Genomic DNA, 16,155 nt, shown 5'->3' on the forward strand with positions numbered 1-16,155 from the left:
CACATGACCTGGACTAACCTGACTTCCAGTAGATCCACGTTTTCCTGGGTTACCCTGTGGACCTGGAGCTCCCTATAAAGAAAAAAGAAGAAAATCACTGCCTTAGAACGAAGAATTTTCCATCAAGCCACACATCACTTTAACACATCTTAAAGATGTTTAAGGAAGATGAGAGAAATAATCAATGAATCAGCTAAGACTGTTTTATCTTCTTGATAAATTTGTTGGATTTGTTGTTAATAATTTGTATGCATATGCATATATGAATATATTTTATATTTCTCCATTCAGTAAAAACGATAAAACTCTCATACCTCATATATGTGTGTATAAACCTAAAAAGGGCTTTACAAAAAGCACAGGCCAAAATAGACAAATATAGAAGCCTTGTTATTGGAATCAAACCTGTTATAAATATTTTATACAAAACACAATTATTTTGTGAGAAGATATGATTAAGAACTTACTGTTAGACCAGGATCTCCAGTTTCTCCCTTACTACCAGAAGGACCAGGCATACCCTATATGGAGAAGGAGATAAACAGTATAATATATATCAATAAAACATGTAAAAAATGAACCTATTATCACTTGTTATACATTTGAATGAAATAAAAACAGAATTATTTGCTGTCTGCTATCTCACTACCTACATGTAAATTATCTGAAACGTATGAGGTGATCCAACATCAATGATGTAAGTATTGTCCTTACATTGATCTTCTTTGTTGAGAATTGATATCCTCAAAGCTCATTTCTGATGAAATGATTTACCCTTTCTATAGTGCACAAAACCAAATTAAAACCTCATTTTCTGCACCCCTCCAAATGTCAACAGGGGAAAACTTGCCTGCAGTTACAGTGATGACATAACATGTGGACCTGATCGTCTTGGTCTAGATAACTGAGGTGATGAGCCGTGCTTATCAAGCAACGTCATTGTGAATGTGTACTCTACATAAGATGCTGTCATCAATTATATTTAGGTCGACAACTTCTGATTTTCAAAGCTTTAGATTTCGAGTTGGCACAGAGTTGTTTCTCCTCTGACAGACACTGATTAATAGCATATAACTGATATTATTGTAATCTATGGCTTAAAAGCTTTCCACCAAGAAATAATTGAAGTATTTAATTTTTCACTTTAAAGAAGTGATGTTCTATGATGATAAAAGTTTCTTTACCTGTAAACCGATAGGTCCTGGAGCACCTGGGTTACCTCCTGACCCTTCTTCTCCCTTCGGTCCACGGGGTCCTGACTGGCCTGGAATACCTTGCTCTCCATCGTCTCCCTGAGCAACATCAAGATTAAACAAACAAAACATTCAACATCAAATGATGCAAATTATGTTTAGTATTGAACTCACACTGACACTGCTTTGTAATTTGTATATTACTCCATATCCTCCAGTGCTGACCTAAAGATGTCATCTCATAGTGTTTTGTATCCAGGACAATGTGCTAAATAAACTAAAACCAGTACTATTACTATTGTAATCAGATTACTCACAGGAGAAATTATTACTCATTCAGAATATGATAAAGTACAATTAGAGCAGTAGAATATGAAAGAAGAGGCAAAAGATAATGTTGGAAAAGAACAAGCTCTTTTCAGAAACTTGTCAAATGAATAGAAGTACTAAAAAAGAAATTTTGGACATTATTTTCATTACCTCAAAAATGATTGGATCAGGACTGCTTCAAGGGGAGAGTAAGGTGAATAGCATATATGAAAGGGGAACAGGGACAGAATAGGAGGGCTAAGGCCGGAAAGAGGATACAGAAATGGGTGCGAGTTGAGAGATAAAGAGAGAGAGAGAGAGGAGCAGAATGTCCGGTAAGGGGAATAGGACATATAAAGATGGAGGAAGGTTGACTTACGGGTGGTCCAGATTCTCCAAGTGGTCCTCTTTCGCCTGGTGGACCGGGTGGTCCCTGAAATAGAAATAAAATGTATAATGAGCCAAAGTCATTTGATCATTTCATCAGTAATGGAATAACTCATTTTGATACTGTAGCTTTAAGATTAAGCTCATGACCAAAGACAGCGAACTGGTCATGATGAAATAATTGTAGCTGCACAAAATTAATATATTGAAAGAGTAAACCTCAAATATCCTAATCAAGTCATTTATTATACTACTAACAATTTAAATGATTCTTGATTGGTTGCAATTATGTAAAAGAATAAATGCTTGCAGATTTTTTTAAAAATCAGAATTTACTTTTTTCTTAAAGAAGAGATCTCCTATTTAGCTATCTTGTTTGAAATTAGACATCATCTAAACATTACTGGCTAATGGGGAAAATGTCCGACCCCATAAGTTAAGGTACTGATTTCTATAAAGAAATTGAGTCATGATAAATGAAAGACATTTGAAATACCTGAATTGTGAACCTGGAAAGTAGAAGCTTGTTAGCAACAAACATTAATCACTTATTTTAATTGAGGCATGCACACTCGATTGTAAAATTACCCTAATACAAAACCGGTGAAGGAAACCATTTTTTAAAGTAACACAATTTGTGAGTGTACTTCTATAACTGCTATATTACATGAAATATATGTTTCATAACTACTTCAGACAAAGTATATTACCTAAATTCTAACCTAAAACAACTTGTCATACTTACTTAAACATTCATTTCAGTTGTCGAATCAATAATGAAACAGAACTGAAATTTGTGTTTCAGTTCATTTCCTGTTATATCTCTATATTTATTGCTTTAAATTTCTTTCACTCATTCCTTCTAGAAAAAATACACTCAAAATGTACCTCTTGATCAATTAATGCACATTGGACGTGTTCTAAAGCATCTCCTTTAACGATGGGCAATGTAAACATTTAGGTAATGGAATGTGCATATCCATTTTCTTAAACAAGTTTCATAATGTGGCAACACGATCTGTGGATTCAGTCATTTCAATAGCAAGGGTTCGATCCCACCGCTGCCACCATTATATGAACGAAGACATTCAAACCATTATCATTACACTTAGAAAAATCATTTAATTATGGATTGGGTGCACTTCACCATGATTACACAAAACAACACTGGTTGTACACAACGAGCCCTCAAGAGGGCAGCATACCATAACTGAAAAGGGGAGAGCATGACGTATTTGTCCAGATGATTATATTTAGTAGCATAATGTTGACTTTATACAGGCAAGGGACTTGGAATTATGTAAAGTGTAATTGCACATTGAGACAACTGAATATAAAGCATGATATAGATATAATTCATTGGAGACATTTGTTATACCAAAGTCAAATAATATCCCACAAGTTAATAGAACTCACCCCTTCGCCTCGCTCTCCCTTGGTTCCCTTGATTCCAATTGGTCCACTGTCTCCTCTTTCTCCCTCTGGACCCTGTGGGCCCGGCTGGCCGATGGGTCCTGGGGGTCCCTGGATACAAAGATACATCAGATTAGTGCTTGACCCTTGTATGCCAACCAATATGACAGCCATAATGTAGCCCAACTCTCAAGCATGGAGTTTGATTGGAGCTTATAATGTGCTTCAGCGTTGAATCAGACAGTGAATATATAATGTGTGAACACACTTTCAGATGCATGGAGCTGTAGCTAATAAAGAGATGATGGTATTTCTTAGTGCCAATATACATGTGAAGTCTAATGAAAGAGTGAATCAATCAAGCAGTAGTTGTACAGCAAAAACCATCCTCCATTCCCCCGTTATTAATAAGTCAACGAATCAATATATCAATATTATATTTTTAATCGACTGATCAAACAATCAACTTTACAGTAAGTTCTCTGATCAATCATCAGTCGGACACTTGTTCAATCATTCATATAATCACTTAATTTGTTATAAATTCACCCAATAACAATAACAATTCACTGAAAATTCTGATTGGTTGGTACATCGCTTCATTGATATTTCAGCGATCAAGAAACAGAGCCATTATGACAAACGCATACAAAGAAAAGGAGAGCATTATATGAAAAGCTCAAAACTTAACCTGATGAATCGTCTGTGCACTGCGGATAATGTGAAAAGATACAAATCATTGAAGAAAAAACTAAAAAACATGGTAGTTATTCAGATTAGGTAGACACGTATTGTGTGAGTCACAAATGATTAAAATGACTAATGACGAATTGAGAGTCACAGATAACTTACTCTTGGACCTGGCATACCATCACGACCAGCAGGTCCCATAGAACCCTCCTCTCCCTACAACAGAAAAGAAAAAACGTAACTATTTTCAATCATTCATTCACTTTCAATGCAAAGAGTGAATATGTATAGGAATGAATAACAGAAAGAGGGAATACTAAGAACTAGTTCTTAAGAGGATATTCAAAACAAATCTAGTGCCTTGTATACGGTAATGTTAAGAGGTGAGGCGCAGCAGCACTATAGTGGTCAGTGGTGTACAATAAACAACCTCAACGAATGAAGTAATTAATCACTGTTATCTCTCTCTAAACATATCAATTCTATATTTATCAATCACATATAATAACTAGCTAAGAGAAATTCTACTTCATTCATTAATTCCTTTGTGCCGTTGTCAACTTCTGTAAAGATCAGTAAAATGGAAAGGCTGCTTGAAAGCCACATACACTGTGCTATTGTCAAGTTTTGTTTAACCTTCAAAACCATTGGGAGCCTGGTGGATGTTGTAATTGGAGACTAAATGTTCAATTATCTGGGTTTCTACTTTAATAATAAAAGTTTACAAAATATAACATTGGCTTTGGAAAAAGAACATAATGACAACAGTACATTTAAAGTTGAGAACAAAATGACCATAAGGAAAACTAGTGTTTGACCAAATATTTCAACTCAGAACACTAATTGAGACTTACCGCATCACCCCTTTCTCCTGAAGGTCCGATTGGTCCTTGATCTCCAGGGCGACCCTGTAACACAAGAAAACAAAAACATTGTCAGTAAGCTAAGTCACTATTGGATACATAGATTTTTTTAAAGTGGATCCTGGATATTGTAAGAGGGGGGGGGGGAGGATTCTGATTTAGATAATTCGTTCAATATTTTAGACCAATAAAAGCTTGTTTTGTTTTCTTAAAAATCAATGTGGGTTCAGGAAATATCAGGTTTGTGTTGATCAGTGAACGCTGTTTCATTTTCATGACGATGAACAACAGAGAAGGCAATATGATTAGAAACCTGTCTCCTGAAATAGTCTTTTCCAAACATGTTTGATCATCTGGTACCCATTTCACAAAGCCTTTTGTTAATGACAAATGACAAAAGTCAGCGACAAATCTGCTGATAACCAATCAGAAGCAATGATTTCAGTAGCTCATAACAAAGACTGTCATTTGTTACTGATGACAAGTTTTGTGAAACAAGGCTCTGGTGGCAACATGAGGAGTTGAGGATTTGATGAAGGGGGTAATGAATGGGGTATGCTCACCGGTAGACCAACTCCTCCTGGTGGTCCTGGGGGCCCAAGTTGACCTTGAACACCCTGCAATCACGAAACAAAGAAAAGAAAAAAGAAATCAAACATCAGACATCATCATAAAAATATCAAACTGTTTCTTTGCACAATTGTATTTGTAGTGAGAGGAGAGGCTCACAGAAAGAAAAATCATTGGTTTAGGATGTTTATAAAATGCCATTTTGAATTATTTAGATGAGGTATATATACAATTATGTGTCTATAATCTAAACAAAAGCTAGGTAACAACATTTTCATTCATCTTTTATATTTCAATAATCCTCACAGTTGATTTGACCCTAGCTTGACCTAATGTGGTCCATATGTTGACCTTTAACCTTGCTCATCCTACTAACAAGCAGGTTGTTTGTACTTACCGGAGGACCCGATTGTCCAGGAGGACCATCCTCTCCCTTCATTCCTTCAATACCCTGCAAGTAAAAAAGAGAAAGTGTTGAAATTGATAAAATCCTGAAAACAACTTACAGTTTCAAAAATGTGTTATGTGTCTATCAAAAAAAAATTGAAGTCTCAAATAAAATATATTACAAATGATAAGTATGAACACACAATTCTGAAAGCTATTAAATAACTTTATATATCTCTACATGATGGGACACAGAGGCCACTTTTGTTCTCGGAAACAGGTATGCATGTCCATCTCCATCCGAATCAGAATATGCCAAAGTCTTTAATATGATTAATACCGTTGTATCCTGTGGAAAAGGTGCTACATTAATCCAGTTATATAATCTATAAGATCCACCAAGTTAACAAACTTCTATAAATACCATATACAAATTGAAGTATGTCGCAGTAGGCCTACTCCTCACAAATAAGAGATTGATACAAAAGTATGGTGAAATAGAATGATTGAATGGTAGATAGAAACTCACCTGTTCTCCTCTCAATCCACGTTCTCCTGAGAAACCTCTTGCTCCCTCAGGTCCTTGGATACCTGGTGGACCTACGGGACCGCTCACACCCTAAACAAGACAAGAAAGGAGGCCAGAAACATACAGTCAGTTCATGAATCTCAACAAACATGTACTTAAAGCTTATCTGCCATAGTTTACAGGAGGGATTAGACCGCCCTGCAAGGTCACTGGACAGGTGGTTATCTCATCAACTCCGCTCTCAGTTAACATAAGAAAAAGAGGGTTATGGGGGACCAATGGTCACCGATTAGGCATTGTTTGATATATAGGGGGCGCAAGTAGCTACAAGTAGTGCAGTGGGCCTTTAATTGGGCATAATGATGACAGATCATTCATATAATACTAAAACTAGCGTTTTATTTCCTTTTATTCAAATTATACTTTTAAAAAAACCCTCATTATTGGAGTCAAAGAATGATTTCCCTTTTCATCCGTTTCTTTCTTTCGTCATCATTCTGTACAGAACCTGGAGTTGGTGTCAAGGTGGCAATTAGGCTTTTGGTCAGGTTCAGGAATAAGGTTAGTTACAGTGTTGGGTCTAGGGTTGAAGTTAATAATAATAGTCATAGTGGGTTCTTGTACAGCACTCATGTCTGTCATCCATGGCACTTCCATGAATCGTATAAGGGCAGGAACCATACTAGACTAGCTGGAACAGTGAGGAAGATGATCTTACCTGTGGACCAGTAAGTCCATCGTTACCGGGAAGACCAGCCTCACCAGGGCTTCCTGGAGGTCCAGGGAATCCTGTTGGTCCTGATGATCCTGGTTCTCCTGGAGGACCCTATTACACAAGGCAAAAACATTCTTCAATTTGATTAAGATGTAGGGATATGAGATGGATTGCTGGTCTACACCATAATACTGTATATTCACAAACAGTAGTAGGAATTAATTGGAATTGCATGTGCAATGTATCTCCTCACTAGTTGATTGGTGTTGTTGAAATTTTAAATTGAATTTCTGAAGGTAAAATTGAATCTATTTAAAAAAAAGATGTATAATGTTGCTACTGAAGAATTAAACAGGTAATAATTACCAGGGTTATAGTATGTTTGTAAAGCGCTGAGAGACATTTGTATTAAGCACAATATATAAAGCAGATTTTATCTTTACTAGAAACTTAATATATTTCAATATTCATATTGCCAATGACTTAGTTAAGTGTCTTGTCATAAGTACTAAGCGAGACACTGTCTGTGACACAGAAACTCCTATGGGCAGTGCTGCCATGGTTCACTTACTACTCATGATAAATATGTCTTCTTTATTTGTAATTTCTGAGAGACAGTTTGCCCTTGCAACAAGCATATTTCGTACTACTACTCATAGGAGCCCGGTAAAGTCAAATTAGCTTCCAATTTTGGTGCACTCCAGTTTTTTTACTTTTGCATTGTCTTCAGCTATTTTCTAGCATTCAGCCCTCTGGAATATCTCTTTTGTGTTTCTTTGTTGGTTGGTCAATCTTCTATTTTATCAGTCGCTGCTATCTATATATGTTTCTCCATTCAGTTTGTGTAAAAAGAAGAGAAGAGCTGAGTAGAATATACTAACCTGAGGCCCAATCACACCAGCAGGTCCTGGGGTACCTGACTCTCCATCCATACCCTGAAAACAATCACAAAATGAAAATTACAAATTTAATCATAAAATAAAAATGAAAAGGACAAAGTAAATACTAGTTAAGAAAAAGAAAATATACTGCATGGTAATATTCAACACAGCATGGTCAAATTCTACACAGAAGGACCTGTGTGTAGGATCTATTCACCTCTTATCAAGAGGGACATAACTACAAAAACTGTCACTGGCAACCCCCTTACACCATTGAACTTGGGATTTAACAATTTAATGGATAGGGACAACAACGGATATTAAAAAATGGTGAAACATTTTTTTAAAATCCATCCACAGGTGAATTCTCAAACATCACAAACAAAGGGAGAAGAGTCTTTAAATAGCTTTAATGGCTCAATGTTTTATTAACCTATTTGAATCTTAATTGCATATCATTTCATTATTCAAAAAGCAGTAACCTAGCACTCTAGCAGTAATCTAGAATTGAAAGTAAATAACATGAATATTTATTGAAATCAAAGAAGTCTGAAGTTAGAGTATTACTTAGATTAATATGCATGTGACGGTCTGTATTGGATTTGAAGAAGAAGAAGATGAGGAGGAGGAGGAAGAAGAATGAGATAAGGGAGATCTCAAGAAAACATATTCTAAAAGTGGCTGGTTACTTACAGACTCTCCACGAGATCCAGGGAATCCAGGCATACCATCTTGACCAGGTGGTCCCTGGAAAAAAGGTCAAAGGTCAAAGGTCAGCATAAAAAGCCCAGCATATCCTCAGACATTATCAAAATAAATTCATTAGACCTTGTACAGCAGTATAGGAATAAGTGTACAAATATTTCTCAGATAGGTTACGGCTAAATCCATGTTCCTTGGTGCACCATCCATCAATTTAAAATGCTTTTCACAGTGGGTTTTATCTAGAAATAATTGCCAACTCGGTTCAGAATCTGCATGCTGCACTCATTTGAAGGAGTAGGGTAAACAATCCCCCTCAAATGATAATAGCGATAAGAGATAAAGCAAAACATGACTTACATTAGGTCCCTTTCCTCCTGCAAATCCACGAGGTCCTTGTTGTCCTGGTGGTCCCTAAACATGAATGAAAAAAAATAGAAAAAAAAATAAATCAACAATGGTTCAAGTGTTTAATTTCTTCTAGTTTCTTTCATCAATTGTGATAAAACACATCAATAGCTGTTTAAATGACTTCCTGAGTGTTGTACATCCACTGTGTTATATCTTGTCAGACTTCAATTACAACATCTTTAGTCTAAAACCCCTGTCAAAGAATGTGATCTATATTGTGGATTCTATGTGATGAATCTAACAGAAATACATAAATATTTTCTGAGGCACATTTGGATGACCTTCATGTTTTATGTCAATTGGCAATACAGAAACAAAAAAAAAGTAATAAGTAATATCAAGATGTATTTTCCATAGTTGAGCCTTTAACACATTTCTATTCATGCCTGGATCTTTCCCTTCCAATTTCTTTTCATCTCCTCTATTTCATTTTATCAGCCTGTTTATTTTATATATATATATATATATATATATATATATATTGTAATCAAATTCTAAACGCTATGTTGTTAGAAATAATATAAAGTAATAAAATGCCTCGTATGAGGAAAAGAGAGAAAAAATCTAAGGCAACAACTTCTCGAAAGTGTAAAATTTAAACAAATTTAAGTTCATGAATAATTGGTGAGTCTAGCACGTGTCATTTTCGTTATATATAAACAGGGTAAAACAAAACTGAACATAATCGATTGCATCTAATTTTAATGACTGTATGTTTTATATGAAAATTGAAGATGACTATTTAGATGATGCTGTTTCACCTGGTCACCAACGGGTCCCGGAGGTCCACGTTCTCCCTGTTCTCCCTGCAGTCAAGAAAAAGAAAATGGTAAAAATAAAACATTGAGTATCTGCATACGAGTCTTTTCCCACATTTTACAAAAAAGCATACTGAAATATAGATTACATGATTGATCTATCTACTCAGATTCCTAATTCATATTATCACGTATGATAATCAGAATGAAAACATTCCACCCAGTACCATTATCGCATTATGATAATTAGAATGAAAAGATTTTACCAGTACCATTATTAGATATGACAATTAGGATGAAAAGACTTCAATCAATCCATGTCAATAGAGGATTCATCAAAACATGCTTGGCAGTACGCAGACTGGATTGTACATGGTTTATTTGATTTCCATAGGTAGCATGCGCAATGAAGATGTAATACATACATGTACCAGGTATATTGTACTAAAACTAAAAAATGTTTCAATCAACCTCCGCAACCAGAGAACATACCATGGATACTTTGTTACCCACACATGTACATGAACCAGTCCATTCTATTAATGTTATCAACATTATTGATGTAATATTAAAAATAAACACTAAAAATTATATAAAACATAAAAGATTTTGTTTAAGCTCTCTCTATGACACCATATTTTGGCACAATTATAAGATACCTAGAAGGTACTATACTTACATATTCACCAGGGACTCCTTGAATACCTTGTGGACCACGAGATCCAGGTCCTCCCATAGGACCACCAGGTCCAATTGGACCTCTCATGCCAGATGGACCCTACAAAGAGATAACATCACATGAGTCATTCCTAAGGGCAACTTCATAGAGGCTTTGGATAATCTTATCCATCGTATTTAGTATAATAAATCTCTTATCCAAAGAAATCTCTAAATATGGTTATTGAATAAAAGTTGCTATACAAGGAAAAAGAAACATCAACCAATGGTCCTGTGATGAATTTTTCTTTATTGACATAAGTAAAAAAAAAAAAAAAAAAAAAAAAAGCCAATTGAGCCATACAGAACATATTAACAAGAATCAATACTTTCCAGTATCATTCACATAAACACATAAAATAGAATCAATACACCACACAGACATGATATATTATTGGTAATGTGCCTTCAAAACAGAATGAATGCATATCACACACCATGCATTATTATCCTGCAATACTCTCTTCTATGATGAGAGATTATCTACTTGTATAAGTTCAATATTTAAAATAAGACTTACCCTTGATCCCTTTCTTCCTGACCTTCCACGCTTTCCACTGTGACCCAACTCTCCCTGTAAAGGAAATAAAACAAATTAATTCATATTATTATCACGTATGATAATCAGAATGAAAAGATTCCACCCAGTACCATTACCACATATGATAATTAGAATGAAAAAATTCTACTAGCACCATTATTACATATAATAAGTAGAATGAAAAGATTCCACCCCAGTTACATTACCGCATATGATAATTAGAATAGGAAGATTCTACCCAATACCATTATTACATATGATATATAGAATGAAAAGATTTTAATTAGTACCATTACCACATACAATGATTTTAATGAAAAGATTCTACCCCAGCACCATTATAACATATGATAATTAGAAATAAAAGATTCTACCCAGCACCATTATTACATATGACAATCAGATAGGTAACGATACTACCCAGTACCATTATTACAGATGATAACATATATGAATTTTATTTTACCCAATACCATTATCACACATGATAACTACAATAAAAAGATTCTACCAACTACATATGATAATCAAAATGGAAAGATTCTTCCCAGTACCATTGATACGTATGATAATCAGCAAAAGAAGATTCTACCCAGTAACATTTTTACATATGATAATTATAATGAACTTTGTCTCACCTTTTCACCAACGTTTCCAGGGTAACCGGGGATACCGGGTGGGCCTGGTGGACCCTAAAATGACCATCCACAAAGAAAATTAATATTAGTTGCACATCTTAAAGGAAGAGATACAGGGCTATCACAACATATATTTTATACCAGTTTCATTTAAAAAATATAATGCAAGGATTTGCATTGGGTACAGGATCTCAGGAGGCTCCTTCTTTAAACTCATAGCAGAACATTTGTATCTTATCCTTTGTAGGTTTAATCAAAAATTAGATACAATGTATCAATATGTATAAAAGAAATGACTCAAAGATATTGGACATAGCTTTGCCAATGTTTCTATTACTGCCAATTTTTTAGTATATGCTTTAGGACGAAATGAACAAATATACAGAATATGCAACAAAAGAGTCTTTCATTCATTCATTACAAAAGATGGACTGTCATGTTCTACAACTGCAGTTTAATTCTTAAAATGACTATGACTACCCAGATGTAGTCTATGCATTATCTATAAGGCATAATGCATTTTTTTGGCTTATAACCCTATACATTTTACAGTTCTATGGGTTTTGCTTGTTTATGAGTACAGCTCATTAAGGGACCTCATACATCCACTTTGACACTTGTCACTGTAATATCCATCATACAAGTAATGATAGTTGGGAGGGAGACAGAGAGAGACAAAAAAAAGAGAGAAAGAAAGAGAGATATTGACCAAAAGACACCCACCTGATCTCCATATGTGCCAATGGGTCCAGCTTCACCAGGCATACCTTGTTCACCCTATGAAAACAAAAATTGAACAATGGTTATTCTTGACACTTTGCATGTAATGTATAAACAAGTTTGTTGGTGTTTAGGAAAGTTTCATACCATAATACAAAAAGCACTCATATCTAGTACAACAATGATCTTCTATTATTAATCCCCCTCAAAATGGGCCCAAGTGACTATTGTTTACAATTAGGATAAAATTTGTATACTGGTCTTACAGAAACTGGAATATGCATCATATTTCAATCCTTTTGTTGGACTACAAAGAAGAATTTTCTCAAAGAATATTTTACCTTGGGTCCACCGATTCCTTCAGATCCTCGAGGACCTGGTACTCCTAGTTGTCCCTGTAAAAGAAAAGAAAAACAGAAAATACTACTGCTGCTTAAAGACATACAATATTCAGAATTAGCACAAGAACTATTCTTTCAGAAATTAGTATCATACATTATCAAATACCTAACAAGAATATAATATTGCAATGTTTAGAATTATAAGCGCATTAGCATGATTAACTCAAAACATGTAAATAATTCCTCAAACACAAACTTCTGTGATGCGGATAAATATGTACTCTTAAATATTGATGGTAAGTATTTTACTAATTATCTACAACAACAACAAATCGGTGAAGAATTAAAGTATCTTTGGAAACCAATTATAACTTTTACAAATACAAAAAAAATGTTGTATCTAATACCAGATAAAAACAGCAGGAATAAAATATTTCATATTGCACAATATCAACATAATTCACATTATTCTCATCATTTTAAAGCACAGAGGCCAACATCGGGATGTATAATGCACCTCATTCAAAACTTCCGTCAGCAAACTTAAATTTGTTCATGCCTAGTTTGCAAAATGGAAAAATTAATGGCCACCTTTTTATATTGGTCAAAGAAAATAAGGAACAACTGTTAACAAAATTGAATATTTGACATACTCATTTTTTACCATGTAGCCTATCTAAGAATTTGAGGGTCCTATTGGCTCATGGAAATCGAAGCCTTATTACCAGTACACTTGTTTTATCATACTCCCCTCCCTGCTTCCAAATGAACTAATGAGATGCCCTTTTCCAAATTTCCTCAACTGTTATAAAAGAAATTGTAACAAGAATGGATTTTAGTAGCTTACCCTTTCTCCTTTCATTCCCAGCTCTCCCTTGAAACCTGGCAGACCATCCATACCCTGTAAAACAAGTTGAATAAAAAAAGATTAACAGAGTGAGAGATGAATAATATGGGACAAAAAATACAATGTGAAATAAAGAAAAAGATAAATATAGATACAGAGCAATAGTGAGAGATAGTGAGAAAGGGGGAGAGAGATGAGAAAGAATGAAAATAGAGATATAAAGTGATACATAGGGTGAGATATAGATGGGATAGAGTAACATATAGAAGTAAGAAGAGTAAGGAATGTAGAATGAAAGAGAGAGAGAGAGAGAGAAGGGGGAGTAATATCAAGAGTGAGGTACAATAAGAGATAGAGCAAGGTATAAAGCAAGATATATGTATAGAGTGAGAGAGAGAGAGAGAGAGAGAGAGAGGGTGAGAGAGAGAGAGAGAGAGAGGGTGGGAGGGAGGATAGAGAGAGCAAGATACAGATTGAAATATAGATTGAGGGATACAGAAATACATAAAATGAGATTTAGAGTGAGAGATACCTCAACATGTTGTGAGGTAGATTGAGATACAGAAAGAGTCTATGGGAGCACGTGGTATGAAGTAAAATAAAGAATGAAAGACATACAGAGACAGAGAGAGAGAGACAGAGAGAGTGAGATATAGAATGAGAAAGAGAAAGATATTGAGTGAAATGGCTATTACTTACTGAGTTACCCTTCTGCCCAGAATTTCCAAAGATTCCTCGAGCTCCTTTCACTCCCATGGGTCCAGTGTAGCCTGAAACACCGATAGATCCTGGTGCACCCTAGGATTTGATTCAAAGATAAAGTTGTGTACTGGTCAGGCAATGACATTTTATAAGAAGCAGGATGAGAATAATTGGGAAAGATTGATTAGGTAGTAAATACAAAATTGATGAATACTTTGAAAGTTTTGGAATGATCAAAATGACTAGAACTTCGTTTAATTTTGCTGACAATCACATAAACTGCACACAGAAAATGGGAATATGGGACTACAATGATTGGTTGTCTGTTTTATCAGCTATTTTTGATAATATCTTGAATATTGAGGAATTTGAAGACAAATGCTTCTCAGGGGACATTTCAACCATGACATTCTAGAAAACTGACATAGGCCTACATAGAATGACATACACTTGCCATTCATTTACACACACCTAAAAATGCCACAGTTTACTGTATACAATTCTCATCAGAAAGAGTTATGTTTATCGTAACTATTAATTTGTCATCATCTTACCATTGATCCCTTGGCGCCAGACTGTCCATCTTGACCTGGGTGACCCTACACATAAAAGAGAGATAAGACAATAACAATTAAAAATAAAAACTGGAGCATATGACACATATTTTTTAAGGAAGAGGAGAGGGAGGGGGTAGGAGGTGGGAGTACACAATTGAGAAAAATTATACAATCTATGGGGGCATCCTTAAGGTATGCAAAGTGGGTTTAGAAAAAAGGAGAGGGGGAGAACCAGCACATAACCCCATAAATCTGCCACTAGATGGAAGGCAACAGGCTTAAGGTTATGTATCGCTTCATGATGTCATCATCTTCTGAAACTATACACACCATGTGAAATTCTTTCCAAGATATTTCCAAGGGACTACTCAATGTAGAATTAATGAAAACACATAAACAATGTCAAAAACTCTGTTGGTTCAAAAGTTATTAGAATCCTTTACAATGATATCTGTATATTCATGTCTATAGGTGTTATCAAGGATTTGAAATTTCAAACACATGTATATAACAATGCTACAGGCATTTAGGCACATGAAGTATTGATAAAAAGCTGTAAAATGTTCAAACAATTTACATGTTACAAGAATTATTCTATGATATAACTGTTTAAGTTAGTCATCTAAATCTGAATTACAGTCCAACCTGCTTCAGCGTAAGCTGTATAGAAATGCCACATTTTTTGCTTCTGTTGAAGCATGAATAGAACAAAATGATACTTTTGTGTCTCACTGTTGTGGCTTCTTCAAGACAGGTTTTATGGTATTTCATTGACAGATTTCATGGTAGACCTCAATAAAAGAAGTATTGATACTTACAGCTGGACCGTCAGTTCCAGGAACACCAGGAATACCAGGCTTACCAACGGGACCCTGGACTCCAGGTGGCCCACTCTGTCCCTGTGGACCCATTGCACCCTATTGAGGAGAGACCATCAAGTTAGAGATTTATAAATAAAATACAGGAGAAAGAGAAAGAAGAGATGGATATAGTTTTTTAAGCTGACATAAACCTTGCAAGTAATGACTTTTCAGGAATATTAGATTTTCAACCCTGAATTAAATGTCATCTCGTTACATTTTTCACAACATTTTGAAACATCGCACAATTAACAACTAATTGATGGCAAATCAGAGCACCATCCACAGGTAGATTCTTTCCCTCATCAAGAATTTTTCATCCAGCTTTTTATATCATGCAAACTACACTATGCTGTGAAATAACCAATATTTATATGTTTACAACCATATTCCTTATCATATTTCTGCAAATATTAAGTGTTCA

General features: G+C 35.0%; 1 protein-coding gene across 2 annotated transcripts in view; it reads right to left on the reverse strand.

Annotated features, from left to right (window-relative positions):
- LOC589794 (collagen alpha-1(V) chain) overlaps positions 1-16,155 on the reverse strand; it is a 54,747-nt gene that overhangs the window by 19,093 nt on the left and 19,499 nt on the right. For both annotated transcript variants that reach the window (XM_030998030.1, XM_030998029.1), the window contains exons 17-40: positions 15,690-15,788; positions 14,869-14,913; positions 14,312-14,410; positions 13,613-13,666; positions 12,766-12,819; positions 12,428-12,481; positions 11,705-11,758; positions 11,046-11,099; positions 10,488-10,586; positions 9,812-9,856; positions 9,000-9,053; positions 8,631-8,684; positions 7,938-7,991; positions 7,060-7,167; positions 6,342-6,431; positions 5,823-5,876; positions 5,419-5,472; positions 4,847-4,900; positions 4,155-4,208; positions 3,306-3,413; positions 1,882-1,935; positions 1,185-1,292; positions 468-521; positions 19-72 (exon numbers count right to left, since the gene is read on the reverse strand). In XM_030998030.1, the coding sequence (XP_030853890.1) occupies positions 19-72; positions 468-521; positions 1,185-1,292; positions 1,882-1,935; positions 3,306-3,413; positions 4,155-4,208; positions 4,847-4,900; positions 5,419-5,472; positions 5,823-5,876; positions 6,342-6,431; positions 7,060-7,167; positions 7,938-7,991; positions 8,631-8,684; positions 9,000-9,053; positions 9,812-9,856; positions 10,488-10,586; positions 11,046-11,099; positions 11,705-11,758; positions 12,428-12,481; positions 12,766-12,819; positions 13,613-13,666; positions 14,312-14,410; positions 14,869-14,913; positions 15,690-15,788 (1,611 nt within the window). The remainder of the gene's footprint in view (positions 1-18; positions 73-467; positions 522-1,184; positions 1,293-1,881; positions 1,936-3,305; positions 3,414-4,154; positions 4,209-4,846; positions 4,901-5,418; positions 5,473-5,822; positions 5,877-6,341; positions 6,432-7,059; positions 7,168-7,937; positions 7,992-8,630; positions 8,685-8,999; positions 9,054-9,811; positions 9,857-10,487; positions 10,587-11,045; positions 11,100-11,704; positions 11,759-12,427; positions 12,482-12,765; positions 12,820-13,612; positions 13,667-14,311; positions 14,411-14,868; positions 14,914-15,689; positions 15,789-16,155) is intronic.

The sequence above is a fragment of the Strongylocentrotus purpuratus genome, unplaced genomic scaffold (assembly GCF_000002235.5).
Source record: "Strongylocentrotus purpuratus isolate Spur 01 unplaced genomic scaffold, Spur_5.0 spur5_scaffold_4, whole genome shotgun sequence".
In the NCBI taxonomy this organism is placed as follows: Eukaryota; Metazoa; Echinodermata; class Echinoidea; order Camarodonta; family Strongylocentrotidae; genus Strongylocentrotus; species Strongylocentrotus purpuratus.